The 18,109-nt window shown below is 39.3% G+C and overlaps 1 protein-coding gene across 4 annotated transcripts in view; it reads left to right on the plus strand.

Annotated features, from left to right (window-relative positions):
* LOC146307185 (rho guanine nucleotide exchange factor 4-like) overlaps positions 1-18,109 on the plus strand; it is a 199,703-nt gene that overhangs the window by 152,802 nt on the left and 28,792 nt on the right. For all 4 annotated transcript variants that reach the window (XM_084746808.1, XM_084746810.1, XM_084746809.1 and 1 more), the window contains one exon: positions 10,309-10,454. In XM_084746808.1, the coding sequence (XP_084602934.1) occupies positions 10,309-10,454 (146 nt within the window). The remainder of the gene's footprint in view (positions 1-10,308; positions 10,455-18,109) is intronic.

Here is an 18,109-nt window from a genome sequence, read left to right on the forward strand (position 1 = left end):
TTTGTTGTGTTTTCATTACTATAAAATTAGTCAGTTTTGTACTGCCATGTTTCTAAAGTAGTACAGAAATGACAAACCAAACACTGGGGCCTTCTGTGTTTCACGACCACCAGAGGTTCTATATGACATCTACATTCATCTACTGAGATGCCACTTACTCTGTAATCTCTTTTTTTTTCCAACATGTCTTATCATCTGATTTTTTGTGTTTCTTGACTGATGTAGCTTCATTTTTGTGATATCTTCATCATACACAGGACACACACTGTCTACATCAAATCCCATTTTTGTATGTATGAAGAAGTATACCAAACTGCCACATGTGGGGTGTTGTTACCATTAGGCGCATTGGCAAACAAACATGACAGTTACAGCTTCATGGGTAACCCACAGCAGTTCATTGGTTGAATGGTAGTGTGGCTGCAGTAGGTTGGTAGTTTATGGACAGGTCCATAAAGACATGAGACTCACCAAGATCTATAGGACTCTGATGATGTGTCATCACAATTCTGAAAGTAGGGTAGGTAATCAGGATTGAGGAACGGGTAGAATTCCAAATCGAGGTGTAAAGAGCAGGAAGGTGAACTGAAGGGGTGACAGGATAGCACACATATAGAACACGAGCAACTACCTGGATATCTCACGGACCATGATGTTCATCAGATGGATGCTGGCCTTAAGGACAGCACAGAACTACAAGTCACCATCATGTGAATTCCCTCAGAGAGCAACACATGGACTCATTGATCCACCCTCCCAGAATCTACAGAATTTAAATATTATAACCACATATGCATATATATATGTGTGTGTATATATATATATGTATATATATATATATATATATATATATATATATATATATATATATATATATATATATATATATATATATATTTATATATACATATATATACTGACTCCTGTCAGTTGCAGGTTAATCCACATTTGGTGGACGGTGTATGTGGAATTGCAACATTTTGGTGTGTTTTAATAGTTTTTGAACAAAAATAAGGAATAAGATATGGAATGTAACCAGACTTATCCTTTAAGGTACAGATACAAATCCAAGAAAAAGTTATAGCCTCGTGACCACTCCATCCACCCCTGCCAATCCCCCTCCATCCCTCGTCTCAGTTAGCAGGCCAAGTGGTTGGGGGTAGCCAGTCATACGATGCTGCCCAGTCACGCGCTGCAAGTACACACGTGCCACGCTGCAGCCAGCCAGCAGCACACACACATCGAATGAAAATGCAACCATTACGCTTGAATTCCTCAGCCAACCCCATACGCACACACCCATATACACACATCCGTGCCAGTGAGTATTGAATGTTCTCCATGCAGACAAATCTGATCCACTAATATGGCTAACCCACATCCAGAGGCTCAGGATGATTAAATGCTACAGTCCAAACTCACACACTAACACTCAGCTTCAGCTTCCTATGAATACACACAAACACACACACAAAACCCTTTAAATCAGTGTTGTGTTCTGTGATCCTATCAGCGTCTCCATCTGAACACATACACACACATTTCTCAAGGACAGGCTGAGCAGCCGTGCGAGAGACAAACATATACAGTGCAATTTAGTTGTCCCTCCCTGCTGTGAGTGACACGGTGGCCTGGATGAAGCTGCTGCTGTTCAATAGGTGACACTGATTGCTTTTGTTCTCTGTGGATGATAGAGGAACTGCTCTGCCCCACAGTTCAATGTGTTTATCAGTTTTCTATTCATCAAATAATTCAGTTGTCCCAGTAACATGGCAGGTCATGACTGAATAAATCACACTGAGAAATATCACATTAAAAGAGGTCACCTTAGATGTGACTGTTATGTTTTAAATCTAACAAGCAACAGAAAATGTCTTTCTTTAAATATGTGGTATTATAGAAAAGGTCATTGTGCATGTTTCATGAGATACAGAGGAAATATTAACATCAGGAAAAGTGAACAGCTGTGCTCAACCACTAAAAGCCTCACTGGTTGATTGTATTACTTAGTTGTGATTGGATCATGGATTAATTTACTTCTTGGTATTTAAAGCATGTTGATTGAGAAATTGTCCAATCTAAGAATGGCATCTGCTCGAAGGCCTCTGACCCATAAGGGCACGTTTTTTGTCATTTGCAATTATAATTGAAGTTATTTAGGGATTTTGCAGAAAGCATAATATCAACAGTCACGATTTCTGCAGGTCCCACAGGCTTATATAGTAGATTACATCATTAGTAGATTAGCAGTACATTACTGCTACTGTAGTGATTGAGAGATGAGTTCATACTGAGGGCTGGTTGGTCTTTAGCCATATAATGAAACTGCCACGTATGTCTGCTGTATGCAGTCTGCCTGATTGTCCTACTTTCTATTTGTGAATACACTTTACTGGTCTCATTAATCACCATTCTGCTCTGGCTGTTAAATTCCAGCAGTATCAATCTATGTTTCGAATGGGGTGTTACAATATGATATAGAATTCCAGCTGGGGTGGGGTAGCTTTTGACGTTGCCCTTGCTTGTCCAAATCTACTTTTAAGACCTTAATTATTCTAGTTTACATTGTGTTACATATAGTTTAGAATAGATAGGATAGAACTTTATGAATCCCAAAGGAAATTTTTGTGCCAGGTTGCTCCAAAATTACAGTAACATAAGAATAACAACAATTACATTGAAAAGTAATATTGGCAGGTGATATTGAGCGGTAATAAGAAAGTTAGATTACACCAGATAATGAATGTAAAAATAGCACATGATATTAAATGTACTTGTACATAATAATAAGGAAAAGTAGTATTGACGATGCTATCAATGCACATGTATTAAACCATGATGTTAAACGTGTAGAAAAATAATGTTGCACATGATAATGAACATAAAATAGCCCCTGATACTGAAAAGTAATATTGCACATAATATTGAAAAATGTGTATGATATTGTGTATAATATAACATGATATTAAAACATGACATTAAATGTAATAGAAACATAATATTGTTCACAATACTGAAAAATAATATTGATGTTGAACATAATACTGAACACAGTATTGGCATTATTGTTCTGTCTGATGTCTGAAGTTTTCCTTCCTGCAGAAGGGGGAGGAGTTATGCAGTTTGATGGCTGCAGGTAGGAAAGACCTCCTGTGGCGTTCTGTAATGCTCCTCTCTGGTCTCAACTACAGTTAAAGGTGTTCTGATAGGACTCCAGAGTGGCGGCAGGGGGTGAGAGGCATTGTCAGTGATACTGAGAGTTTTCCTCAGCATCACCCTTTCTGACACCTGCACTGAAGAATCCAGTTCCTCTCACAGGACAGAAACAGCTTTCCTGATAAGCTTATTGAGTCTCTACAGTCGGGCAGGAGAATTGGGCTCCCATACACCTGCATGTCATTTTTTTGTAAAATGTTTTTGACAAATCGTGTCTACTTAACTTTTTGATGCAGCCATGGTCAACTAATGATCCATGGGGTTCCTTTATTGGCTATCTTGGCCATCTTATATAACTCTTGAACAGACAATATGAACCCTCTTTTTCATATAATTTTAACACCAGGAGTCAAATGGCAATGCCATTGACATGATAAAACCACTCTGTACTGGTGAAAACAGAAAACAGGCAAGTAACAAATTTGAGACTCATACTAATATAACTCTTGCTATTTTGTTATACATCAGTCAAATGAAGCTAGTTTATTCTCTTATATTAAATGCATAGTTCACCCAAAAATTGAAAATTCAGTCATTATCTACTCACCCTCATGCCAGCTGAAGGTCAGGTTTAGTTTTTTTAGTCCACAAAACATTGCTGGAGTTTCAGAGGAAAACAGTGTTGCAGAATCAGCTGGCATGAGGTTGAGAAAATAATGACTAAATTTTCATTTTTGGGTGAACTATCCCTTTAATTGCAAGGTTATTAAATATATTGCAACAAAGGACACATGAGTCACAGAATATGGAATGGAAGTTTGAGAATAGGCTTCTCAAAGTATAAGAAAAATGATATTTTTTCACCATATTCTATGACTTGCATTGCATTAAATAAAGCACAGTAAGTGACCTACATTTGACAAATAGCTTTTTTCACATCTGATCCTGTGTTTCTTGTGCACCTGGGTGGCAGGTGAAGTAGCACAGCAGACTTTTCCTAAAAGTGTCCTCACATGGTGCATTCCAGTTTAATCAAACTGACTCACACACAGGAAACTTGGAGACAATTAGTACATTACTGCTACTGTAGTGATTGAGAGATGAGTTCATACTGCGGGCTGGTTGGTCTTTAGCCATATAATGAAACTGCCATGTATGTCTGCAGTATGCAGTCTGCTGATTGTTCTACTTTCTATTTGTGAATACACTTTACTGGTCTCATTAATCACCATTCCAGCAGTATCAATCTATGTTTTGAATGGGGTGTTACAATATGATATAGAATTCCAGCTGGGGTGGGATAGCTTTTGACGTTGCCCTTGCTTGTTTAGTTTCCCCCCATCAGTGGTGTTGAGCAGCGTCTTGTTGGAAAATTCACATGGTGTCGCTCCCCTCAGCCTTCCATGCTGCTGTGAGCCAGACTGCAGGAGCTCTGTGCACATAAATAAAGGCCAGTCAATACCTGGAGGCCCTCCATGTCTCTACAGCACCACACATCAGCAGTCAGGGTGTCCTACACTGCCCCCATGAGGCTATCAACTGCAACTTCAATGATCTAATGATGGCAGTGATGACGATGTTACAATACAGTGTTATAAGATGTGTAGGATGCTGTTTTATGTATTGACAAGAGGACAGTATCCTTAGTATGTTTTGGACAGCTTATTGTCCCTGCTCAGTGAGGGAGACAAACCGTCCCACTCACTTTTAATGCAGCTGCATCTTATTGTGTCTTCTTTAAAAGCTGAGTCTTGTTTCCAAGTGCTTTCTTTCCCACAACGGCTATGGGGCTCTACATGCTTTTTTATTATACTCATCTCCCTCTGTCTCCACGGTGATTCGTCACCACGGATACGTCCTCCGTGGCAACAGCTGTCGGTGAGGCAGCCGAGGGGACGCCTGTGATGAGGTGTGGCAGCGAGTGTATTTTAAGCTCATCAGGCGGGTAGCCGCAAAGTGTGAGATCACACACACTTCAGATGATGTTTGCTTTGTTACAGCCTCATATGCTGATATTGTGTCCATATTTTGAACAATATAATGTTAAAATTCAGTTCACCCTCCATCATATCATCATATCAGATGTGAATGACTGACCAGTGTCTGTTTAAAGCAGGCCAGTAACAGCAGACCTGGATATTGAAACTATATACCTGGTACAGCCTGGTGTGTTGTGTTCATGTGGGATGGCAGGTAGCGATGGGAACAATCTCCATGGGTACAACTTATAAGCACTCATATGACTCATTGAGGGGTGCTGTACACCCTTGGGTGCTCTGAGACATCAGTTCAACAAACGCCCCAAGACTGTAAATGTCAGTCATCCCTGTAGGATGTTCAAGTTGCAGCAGCTGCGACGAGATTTCTGCATCGTTACATTGAAACAGCAGATAAAATGAACTCTTAGAAGGCTGATGAGGTGTCCCACTTTATATGGGGCTGCACAGCATTTTATCCTCCTGTCCCACATCCCATATATTGATTCTTTAGTTTACAAAAGTCAATAGATGCTTTTCTAAAACCTGGCTTTTATACAGTGGCTGTGAAGGAAGCAGGGAAGCCTGTTTGCCATCAATCAAACTGCTCACACGTGGGTCAAACACAGGTTCACTTGTCACCGTCTTTCCTGCCTTTCTTGCCTACGCTACACCCAATTGGGAAAATACATTACATTCTGCTAACCACAAAACAAAGAAAAGAAAATACAGTGACAACAAAGATTGTAATTTTTTAAGTTCAGTTGACATTATATCAAAATTTTAGACTGTTCCACATTCTTCCACACAAATACACTCTTTGTCCCACATTTTGTTTGTTGGAGTCTGGTCACCCTAATTCTTCCAACTAACTGCAGGTAGACTGATTGATTGAATAGTGCTAATCAGGCTTGAGAGTTGGTTTATTAATTGTTGGTCCAGCTATTCCTTGCTTTATTATGTGCAAATGTACATTAAGAATAATTTTGGGAATTATGCATGCTTAAATGTTCTTTATTAAGTATGCTATTCACACTCCACACTCAAACTTCATAAACTTATTATGTGGCTTATGTTTTTACCCACACACCATCCTGGTCACCTGTACACCACCTACAGTCCCAAAATGTATTTCAGTAGTAGTAGTACTGACAGTAAGCTAGCTTACTGGATTTTTATGTAGCTAACATTAGCAAAATGTAAATTGTGTTGATTTACTGATACCAAATAGATCAACCATCATATGCATGTGCATTAATAATGTGTTTTAATAATGTGACAATAACACACAAGTAGTGTATAGTTCTAACGTTCCAGTGATGTTACAGTGATGTTTTTGGTGTGAAGAACTAGAGACAATTTCAGCTTAGATTTCTGGTCTTCTCCTCTGGGTAGCCAGGGTGTGCTAGATGAGTATTTTTGTCACCTGACACTGTTTCCAGTCTGTACCAGCAGACTAATAGCAACAGGTTTGATACAAGGTGATTTCATTTATCATTTACAACACAGTGATTGTAAGATGAAATGATGATGTAGTTCCCTCTTGGACTGATTGATTGGTTGGAATTAATAAATAATATAAATAACTAATTAGTAAGGTGAAGCAGTCTGATGGAAGAAGCTGCTGGTGCAGCAGTGGATACTTGTGTCTGATGGCAGCAGGGTGAACAGACTGGCTGGGTGGGCTGGTGTCTTTTAGTATCACATCATTCAGTAGATGGTATCAGTGATGTTCTGGGCTGTTTTAATGACCTGCTGCACAGTCCTGCCATCCTGATCTGAGCACATCCCATGATGCCAGTTTGTGATGTTTCCAGTCAGGATGCTTTAGTTGCTCCTCTGTGGAGGTTAATAAGAACATGGTACAGGAGGTTTGCCGTCTTAAGCCTCCTGTGGAAATACAACTGTTTCTGAGCCTTCTTCATCAGCTGTGTGATGTCCATGACAGGTTCTCTGTTCACCTGCTCTACCTCAGCTCCACTCATGTAGAAGGGATATGTGTCTTGACACTGAGCAGAAGGTTGTGTCTTGTGCACCATTCTGCAAGACTATTGATTGATTTCCTTCTGATATGAAGTCTCATCGTTGCTTGAAATCCAGCCGATAATGGTGATGTCATCTGTGAACCTCACAAAAGAGTTCTCTCCATGTTTGGAGCTGCAGTCATGGGTGCACAGCATGAAGAGGAGGGGGCTGAGCACACAGCCCTGAGTAGCTCTGTTGGCATCAGAAGTTTGTGGGCAATACATCCTGATACATGTATGCACTGTCAGCACAGCTCCACGAGCATTTACCATCAACAATGACTGGACAAACACATGAAAAGTGCATTTTCCCTTAAATTGCAAAGTAGAAAATATTGTCAGTATTTTGACTGTATTTTTCCATTTTATGAAGAGGATGTGTGCAGGAATCAGCCTGGAGCAGCTGCAGAGGGGCTGTCAGATGATGGGATGATATCAGAGCCTGTGCTGGAGGTTTCTGTGCCCTGGTGATGTGGTGGCACAGTAACATGCAGTGGCTGTGGTGTCTACACCCCACCCCCCACCCAGAGCTCAGCTGCTCTGTCACTGTGTCTCGCTCACAGCTGATGACAGCTGACAGCCAGTGAGTGACAGTAATGACACACTTTTTCCTGAGCGTACTGAGGCACGTTTTATTGAGAGTCAAAATTAAATTATTCTGGCTATAAATATCAGGGTCCACCTGATGTTTTTATCTGAGGCCGTATAGGAACAATAAAAATACTCCACGTTAACCAGCCAGCCCCTCTCATTGCTGCTATTCTGAATCTTTTTATGATGGACTGCAGCTACCAGTCATTTTAACACTGATATGTCAGTCATTCTTGAGAAGTCGGTCAAAACTGTAATTTGATAGAGTTTGGCTTTTTACTTTTCAATTATGCTGGAAAATCTATTTTAGAAGATCAAAGTCTTGGCTATTAAAGCTTTGATTGATTACATTTTTTATTTAACGTAGACATCAACTCTGTCAGATGGAAATTCTGACAGTTTGTCTTACAGAGTTGACAAAATATGACATAATATGTATGTAATATGTAAACCATAATTCTTATTTAGCTTTGGTTTAGAAGGGCTACAGAGTTGACATGTTATGGTTGACACATCTGAGAGCAACATTATTTAATAAGTTTGTCAAAAAATATAAAGTTTATTGGTGCTTGAGCAGTATTCCTACTTTTTTTAAACCAGTAAGTGAGACAGGAGTCCTTAGGTTGTAGCTGACCCTTTTTATACCTTGTTGTGGAATTTGCCTGACTTGCCTCACTAGCTCTTAGAATGTTCCCTGAGTCTCTCTTTACATGGGTGACAACGTAGTCGTGAAGGGTCCAGTCACAGGTCATCTAACCTGGCATCTAACAGGCACACTAGTAGTTGATCACTCTGCACAACTACAGTCCACGAGTAGGAGAGTAGTGCATCCCCCAGATCCTTTCTCCTGAGGTCCCAAGGTTATGGCTTATCGGGCAGACAGACTGTCTCCTGACATTCTCTAGCAGAACACAATACATGAGCAAGGCCGACAGATACAGTGATTTAGAGCAAAGAGGTGCACAGCTTCTTGTTTTTCACTTATACCCAATAGAATGTGTGTACACATAGATAGACACATCAGACCCATACAAGGTGCCTGTCAGGGGACAGTTAAATACCTTCACTCGAGAAGTAACCTTCAGAATTGGGTTGGCAGTCACAATATTCTCTGTTTATTGCTAATCTGAATTCTCCTGGATCAAGCTTCATTAAATACTCCTGTGTAAGTCATCTGGGACTCCCGAACTCTTCTTCAGTGTCTGAGTGAACCAATCTTCAGAATTTCCACTACATACCTGATTAAATCAGGTATTTGTAAAAATCTGACAGAGTTGATGGAAATCTGGGACACAACATTTAATGGCCAACATTGTCATAAAAAATCCATGTATAAAGATGATTATATATATTATATTTCACACCTCTGTTATCAGTAGATTTTGAAGGCTTTTAACACATTTTTAAATAGTTTGAAGTTTTCTGGCACAGAGCAAGAAAAAAAAGAAAAATTAAATGATACACCAGTTTTCCAATTAGATAAAAAAAAAAAAAATGCAGAATATTAATTACCATAACATACTTTACAAAGAAATGTATATTTTTACTTTGGGAAAAATGACTCCCCTCCTAATTTTCAGCTGTTCTTGGACCAGTTAGTACAGTTCCTCCCATTAGAGAGTCTGACCTCAGAAAAAAATAATCAGGGACATATCTTTCTATTTTCTTACTTTTCAACAGGAGATCAATAATGGACTCTGACATTTTTTGTACTTTTCAAAAACCTGGTCTTTATATACATACCATAAATTATGGATTATGAAGTTATTCTTACCATTAATTTTGTCACCAGTTTCTCACCTTTTTTTTCAAATGTTATTTTATTTACTCATTGTATTTATTTGTTGTGTTTCATGCAGTCCCAAGTATACTTTTTTGGTGTCTGCTTCCTTGTTGACATGAAAGAAAGAAAAAGTTAAAGCAAACAAAACATTTCATACATATGTTTCATACATATAAATCCTTAAATAATACAATTTCAACAAAAAAAATGGAGTTTGAGTGTTGGCAATAATAATATTTTGAAGAAATTAGTGATATACTATTCACTCCTATTCATCAACTAAATGCTCCAGGTTTTAGTTGATGCATTCAGTTTGCATGTTTAACTTCATTTTGTTTTTAAAACATGGCTTAAAATAATAAATTAGTTTTCATTTATGTCGTCAAATCTTCTGTGAGGGGCAGATATGACAGTTGGTTCAGTTTTTTTCAGAGCCCTGTAGCTCTACACAGAAAGGTGCTATATGGATACATTTTATCTTTAATCATATTATTAAAACTGGTTATTTTCAGCATCTGTTTTTTTTAAGAGGGAATCCTTCTATTTTGGTATCTGAGTTTTATAAATAATGACCTGAAATCTGTCTGTGTCTTCTGTCCCAATAAATGTAAAGATATCCAACAAAAATTAATATGATTTCTTGCTACGCATTTGCTGATTTCCTTCACTGAAGAATGTCATCCCATTTAGCACTGACAGTGTGAGGCTAAAAAGTCAACATCTCATTAGTAACTCAGTGATTCAGACTGTCTGATGTGTGTCTCTCCTGTGTCCTCAGCGGTGGTTGTTCCTGATGGGGCGTCAGAGAAGGCGGGGGATGAACTGGGCAGTGAAGAGGATCTGCTGTATGAAGAATTTCGTGGCTCTGGACATCGTTTTGGACACCCAGGAGGAGGCGGAGGAGAGCAGCTGGCCATCAATGAGGTAGGCAAAATCACCATCACCAAATGATGGATTTCACTGGGGTCATGGTTAGAAGCAGAGTTTGACATTAACCACGCTCTCTGATCACATAAAGATACTCTGTGGCCACCAAATATTCCATGTAGTTTTATTCCCATATTACAAGCCTTCACAACCACAGTGTAACTCTTCCACAAACATCTTCATTCCCTGTTTAGTTCAACCTTATACAAAAACAGTCAGCAGTACTTGTCACTAGCTTGTTACTTGTATATCAGGGCTACTGAAGTCTGGCTTTACTGAGCCCACTCAAACTATGTAGTGTGCCATCAGGTTCCACAACTAGTACTGAAATCTAGCTCACATTTCATGGGAATCACAGTTCTTGTTCCATTTAATTGCTTTTTCTGTATTGTTTTTACAAAAAAAATCATTTTGGCCTCCAAAGTTAGAAGCTTGATGGCCCGTGGAGCCAGTGCTAAAGAGCTAGTTCTAGTCCAAATCTAGTGTCTTGTTAGAAGCACCGTGATATGCCCATAAGAAACGTGTTTAGGTTGAACATTAAAACAGCTGTATGTAGTAATGTAATTATTTTGTTATTGTATCATCTGTCAAATTATTCTGATGGAATAAGTTTTTTTTGTTGTTTTTTTTTAAACCACAGGAAGGCAGTGGTTTAATAAGAATTTTTTGTTATGTTTTCCCTAAGCTTCCCTCTAGATATGTTTTAAAGTATGTAAAATCCTCTGTTATGATTAATATTTTGTTTAAATGAACTGCCAACAACTGCCACCCCTGCTTGACCTGTGAAACAGCACTGAACATCAAGATGGCTAGCATTAGAGTAACAGACACTGATTCATCCACGTGTGTCAATCAATCAATGTTCCTTTTTATGTGGCTGTTGCCACCCTGTGAGTCATAGGTAAGTTTTAGGCTATGATGCTGGTGAGTTTTTTCTGACAGTACCTGTCAACATGCTAACAGTTAGTTGTCATGCAGAAGAGAAGGTCAGCCAGGAGCTCCTTCATTCATTAAGTACCTGGCAATGAAAATGCTGCGTTCATGGTGTTGAAAGGTGCACTCTGTAATTGACCTTCATCCTGAGGAAGACACCTATGGTGCATGCATAGGCACAGACATATGCACATGCATGAACATGTGGTACACTTAAAGAGATAGTTCAACTAAAAATGAAAGTTCAGTTATTATCTACTCAGCCTCATGCACACTGATGGTCAGGTTTAGTTTTTTTTAGTCCATGGAAAACTGCTTTTACAGGACAACAGTGTTGCAGAATCTTTCAAACAATGGACATGAATAGTGACCAGTTTTCTAACATTAAAAAATACAACAGAATAAAAACATAAATTGCCTCCATACTGCTTGTCTGGTGTAATCCAAGTCTCCTAAAGTACTGACATGCAAAGTTGACCCACCCCCCCACCCCCAGCGGAGGAATATGAAAACTCTGTAGAGACAAACTGCTCACATGCAAGTCAGTACAGTCAAGGTCAGACGTTTTAGGGGACATAAACATAAAAAAAGAAGAATTTTTAAACTTTAATATGGTTCAACTAGATACAACAATCAAAAATCTTTAGGTTAAGATGTATGTTCTATGTGCATTCTGGGTCCATGTCCTCTGTTAGTCCTCTGGGGCTAATGTCAGCCTCCCCAGACTCCGTCCTCCCTGTGGTTGTCGGGCAGAGCTGCTGTGACAAATTACAGAAGAGCATGAACCACCAAAAGAGTGTGTTAGAAAGAAAACAATTTGGAGGTTGTGCAGAGATAGTGGGGGCAGGATTGTTTGAGTCAGTCCCTCCAGGGAGTGAAAGAAATTAGTTCATTGTTGTGACTAAAATACCATGAATTGCTATAAACCTCGCAACTGTAGGGGGGATGCAGTGCCTGTATCCAGATGATAGGCCATCCAAAAAGACTCCCTGCTTGTATTTAAAGCACCACTGATGCCAGTGTCAGTGCTGCTCTCAGGTGAGGTGACCTAACAGGAGTTAGGATGGGCAGGTGGTGCAGAGGCTCTCCTCAGTGAAGGATAAGAAATGGCTCTCACTGCCTTTTGGCTATGAGGGGCGGCAAAAACAAGCTCTGAGGTTGCTGGGTTATTTGGTTGTCATGGATACCTGCTTGGGATTCTGCTGATGCACAAGCTCAAGTGTGATTTACTGAGTAGATAACATGCACCTCAGCGTAGTCTGCAGTTAATTTCTGAATGTATTTATATGGTGGGAGCACTGATGGTGGGAGGGGCATGTTCCCCTCACGTCTCAAAATCCTGTTTTTGTCCCCCTCATTTTAACAGTTTCAGGTTGATTTTCAGTTAAGTCTCTCTGAACATTGTTCCCTTATGGTTTAGCCCAAGCAGAAACCTTCAGGGCTGAAAACTGAAGCCAGAGCAGAAGTACCAAAACCTGCAGTTCCTTGAATGACTACTTGAGGCTGGTTCCAAAAGCAAGTCAAACCCAATACAGCCCCATATGTAAATCCCCAACTTTATAGCAGAAAGAAACATGTTTATAGCCTGCTACAAAAACAGTTTTGGTCTCTATTGATAATTTTGCCATCCACTATAGTTTTGGAGAGCAACGGCATGACCAGTAGAAATAAAAGCATGGATCGTGGCAGTATGTAGACATTAACTGCTGTGGAAAGTGCGCACACACCTGCATGGGATATCACACATGACTCGCCACACAAAACATGCTGAGAGCTAAAGGGCACTGCTGTGGTTTCTTCTGACAATTTTTATAACCTTCCCAACTAGGGCTGGGTAGCATTTTGAAAAATTGTCACCAGTCTCCATACTTCATTTGATGCTTCTTTTTGAAGGTTCTTCTTGATGAAGAACACTTGCAGTGATTGGCTGTGAGCAAACCATATAAACATTTATTTATTTTTCTAGATCTGGGCCTTAGTGTGAAATAATTGTCGTTCATCCTGATGAAAACACCTTTGGTCCATGCAAAAGCACATACATGTGCATGTGCATTTACATGTGTACACTTCCAGTTTGTAAAATTTGGGGATTTTTGGCAGAATATGGAACAAATGGAAAACAGTATTCATAAGTATGCTTTGATTGGCTGCAAATGAAAGAATATAAATAGTCATCTTTTTCATGATCTGGGTACCAAAAGGATTGACTGCAGGTATCATTTGACTGGAGAAGTTTTGATACTACTTGGTACTGCATTATTTCAATTGATGCTTTACAGATATTGAGTATCGATATACAGCCCAGTTCCCAACATGATGATTGATTTGGTCAGGTCTGTGGAGTTGTGGAAGTAAGATGGATTTGAACTTCTCACTCTCGTGTCTTTTTTACATTATTCTAGGGCTGCATGACATGGTGAAAAAATCATATTGCATTTATTTTGACAGATATTGTGATATGCAATTTGATTCATGATTAGTGTGAATGATCATTTCTGCATCACATTTTCATTTTCTGTGAAAAAAACTATTAAAATCATATAATTGTGATATTTGTTGGGGTCTGTACTGAATAAACATGTTTTCTTACACCTTGAGAACAAGCTTTACAGGCCCAACAGCTGTGTTACATAAACTTCTTAACTTTCAGATCTTATCTTAACTGTTAGTAGATGGTAATTAGGGTTAGGACCCAGTTTAGGAAAAAGGTCAATACAGATGAACAGTTCTTCCCAGCTTAATCATGAATAAACTCTCCTAACTTGAGGTTTTCTAAACTAAGGGTTGCAAAGTTATTTAGCTTGGCAAGATGAGAAAAATATTGTTGGTTGCTAGAAAGAGTAACAGAAGTTCATAATCAATGGATCATTTATTTCGGATTTCCTGACCTGAGATAGGATATAAGCTAAGATACAACACAGTTAGTTAGGATTTGCTTTTGGAACACAAAATTGAGAAAAATCTTACACTCTTCTTGTCTTAATCTACTTAAAATAGGAACTTTCTGTAATGCACTACACTACTTCATTATCATGCTGCTTTGTCACATTTTTTACCTTTATCAAAAAAATAGCACTTGACCATATTCTAAGAATACTTTGCAGCCCTGCATTGTTTGCTCAACTACTGGAGGTGGTGATGTAGAAAGATCAAACTTCAACATGAAGCTTGTCATATTAAATGCCATATTTCCATCTAATTTAAAAGAGAAATTTGACTTGTCCCATTTCCTGCAACAAATGATAAAGTATTTATGTGTTCTTATATGGTAACTTCTCACTTAAAAAGGTGAGAAGTTAAGAAGAACTCAACCATAAAAGGACCACTGCTCACATAAGAAGGCACAGCTGAAACATCCACTGTGCTTAATTTAGACACTGAAAACTGAATAAAAGAAACAATCCAACTGATTTGGGCATGTAAACCTTTTTATGCTTTTATACTGGCAATGAAAAATGACTGCATGTAGTGTGAAAGAGCTGCTTTTAGTGGCAAACCCAGAGAGAATTTTTACCAACTCAGCTCTACAGAACATTTTATTGTTATAGCTCATCAATAATGATTGTGACTGTCCATCAAACAGCTGTTTGCAGATGTAGTGTTCTACTACTGTTATATTAATCAATTCAGTTTCAGAAATTAAACCTCAAAAGATTAAAATGAAAATGTTATTTCTATCCCAGTCTTGACTTTGTGATTTTAAAATATTTCATAATTTCTTTTTAGCTGTCTTGTCCGGTGGTGTTGTCAGGGCTCAACAGCAAGGCTTGCCTGCTTGCCCGAGGCAAGGCCATGTTGGGTTAGTAAATTTAGCAGCTAACTATCCTGACCGGGAAAGTGGTAAAACTATTTTAATTTTCAATTAATTGAAAAATAATTTTTCGTGCAAAAATGGAAGAAAATGCTGTTTTCAGCCTTTCAGATATGGAGATTTCTTGCTTTTCTTCATTCATGAAATGCAATATTTTTGGTTTGGACTGACAAAACAAAATATTTAAAGACGTCACCATGGACTTTGAGGAACTGGGATTTTCACTATTTTCTGACGCTTTATGAACGTTGCAGTCCTAGATTAACAGTTAGACAGTTACTTAATTTGTTATTAAATAAGCCAAATTGTAGGGAGGCAAGTACAAACTGACTTCAGGCAAGTACCGTTCTTACATACTTGCCTGACCGGGCAAATGAAAAAAATCATTAATGTTGAACCCTGGTAGTAGTTTGGGTGTCTTTGCTGTCTGGTACCAAATTGATTATAAACTATTTAACAGCACTCCTAACAGTCTGTGACTGGAATCGGGTTTCTGAGAGTCATCATCTGCTCCTTCACCCTCATTCTGCTGCATTCAGTGTTCACTCTGCTGGATTGGTTGATAGCGATAACCAGTCAGAACAGATATCCAGGCAACCAGCTGCACATCACTGCTTTCTTCTTCTCTGTGAGCAGCAGACAGAGTCAGAGCTCTGCTGCCACCCTGTGGGTCACTGATGTCTGTTTTCCAGGAACACAGGGAGTTAAAATGTGTCAACAAAATGGTGCTGTGTGCTTCCAGACAGACTGTCTTTGCTGCTCAGTTAATGGAGACTCAACATGGATGAAATGTGAGATGGCTGTGAGGGGATCTGGCCATGAGGCTGCTGTGTATGTTTATCGTTTGTGGTTGTTCTTGGGTTCAGGCTGATCCAATGTGAAGATCTGCTTCTTTCTTCTGTTTCATATCATTATAAACTCAATATCTTTGGCTAAATAAAACTGATCATTTGAATACATCACCCCGGGCTCTGGGACTTTATGATGATATGAAATTTGTCAATATTCTCTGACATCTATCTGTGAGATTGACGTTGTCTTGGTTTTGAGTGTAAATGAATGAGAGGAGCACGTTGTTGGTTTGCTGTGGTGATTCCATCTGCATATCGAGGTCAGGTCCGCGAAGAGGTGGGAAACAACAGCTCACTGACTTCTACAGGTCAGTTTCTACGAGCTAACTAGCTAAAACACAGGCAGGATATTCATAGCAAATGCTACTGCTAATCATTTATTAGCTTTACTCAGAGGTGATTGAGCAGAATTAAGGACAAATGAAAGGAAATACTAATACACATAAAAAAATTTCTTAATTTGTGTCTTAGCATGAATGGATGGCTAATGACACTCAAGTACATGTGCGAGTATTAATTTCTACAGGTTTTGTCACCCCACTTTTCACTTTTTCCAAGCTCAAATCTCTCTAAATGGTGCCCTGTTCATGTAGTTCACATAGTTTAGCAATGAATGCAGTGTGATGCGTTTCAAATATAAAAAGAAAGCTGGAAAAAGATGAGCCCTGGCGATCAGATGTCTCCTTTATAAAAAAGCAGAATATGGAGTTATAACTGACCAGTCTGGTGTGTGTAGAGGTCTGTATGGTTATACTGCAGCAGCCTGGTGTTGCCATCAGGTCCCAGAAGCAGCTCTCCATTCCTTTCCCCTTCAAACACACACGTACTTTAGCCGGATGCTGCGTCAATCTACACAGACCACATTATGGGGGCAGGAAGTCAGACAAGGAAAAAGCATAGAGAATGCAGTCAATTTTCAAAATAAAACACCCAGTGCCAACTTTAACTCATCAAAGAATAATCAAACGAGCAAAACACTCCACCGCTGAAACACCAGCAGCTGTGTGGAGGATAGATCAAAATGCTGATGTAGACATGACAAGTCTAAGTGGAATCAACCGGTAAACCTACAAGTGTTTCACAACACTAATCACGTGTTAAAAGAGGCTTTCTGACCATGTCAGATGCAGCCGCTAAATGGACCCTTCGGTATTAGACAAGGAGGGGTGGTGACAAATGGACAGTATGCCACCTGATGTCCGATATTTCCAAGCCTCCACCACGTCACTCTCTCTCTCTCTCTCTCTCTCTCTCTCCCTCTCTCTCTCTCTCTCTCTCTCTCTCTCTCTCTCTCTCTCTCTGACATTTTATATATGTTGCAGTCCTCAATTAAACATGACAATTAATCACTCTCTTAAGTAGAGAGAGAGAGAGGGAGAGAGAGAGGGACACTCCCTCTATACAAAGTGCCCGAGGGCAGCATTGGCTCCAGCAGAATATAAACAGCCTTTAGCTGATAAGCTGAATGCTCAGAGGCTACAAGCTCTGTTAGCTCTACATCTTCAGCAAACTAGGAGACACCCAGTGATAACTGGGTCCTGGGATGGTGTTATAGTTGAAGCTTGGCACATCCTCGAGTCAAGTCAAATTACATCTCTATAACATTAGCCCAAAATGACAAAAACGCTCCAGTTCATGTCATGTCACTGCATACAAGCAGCTAAAGGGTCAAAGGTGACAAACAAACAAATAACTGCCTGGTAAGCAGACATACATGGAACATTACATAGACATTTCATGGTGATCCCAGAGCTTAGACATGTCACATGGGTCAAGGGTAGCAAAGCTAAGGCAGAGCAACAAAATACCCAGGAGAGAGCATCAGACGTCCACAGGGGTACAGCCGTGGCCAAAAGTTTTGAGAATCACACAAATATTAGTTTTCATAAAGTCTACTGCCTCATTTTTTATGATGGCAATTTGCATGTATTCCAGAATCTTATGAAGAGTGATCAGATGAATTGCAATTAATTGCAAAGTCCCTCTGCGCCATGAAAATGAACTTAATCCCCCCAAAAACATTTCCAATGCATTTCAGTCCTGCCACAGAAGGACCA

This window comes from Lutjanus erythropterus, chromosome 21 (genome assembly GCF_056507025.1).
Source record: "Lutjanus erythropterus isolate fLutEry1 chromosome 21, fLutEry1.hap2, whole genome shotgun sequence".
In the NCBI taxonomy this organism is placed as follows: domain Eukaryota; kingdom Metazoa; phylum Chordata; class Actinopteri; order Lutjaniformes; family Lutjanidae; genus Lutjanus; species Lutjanus erythropterus.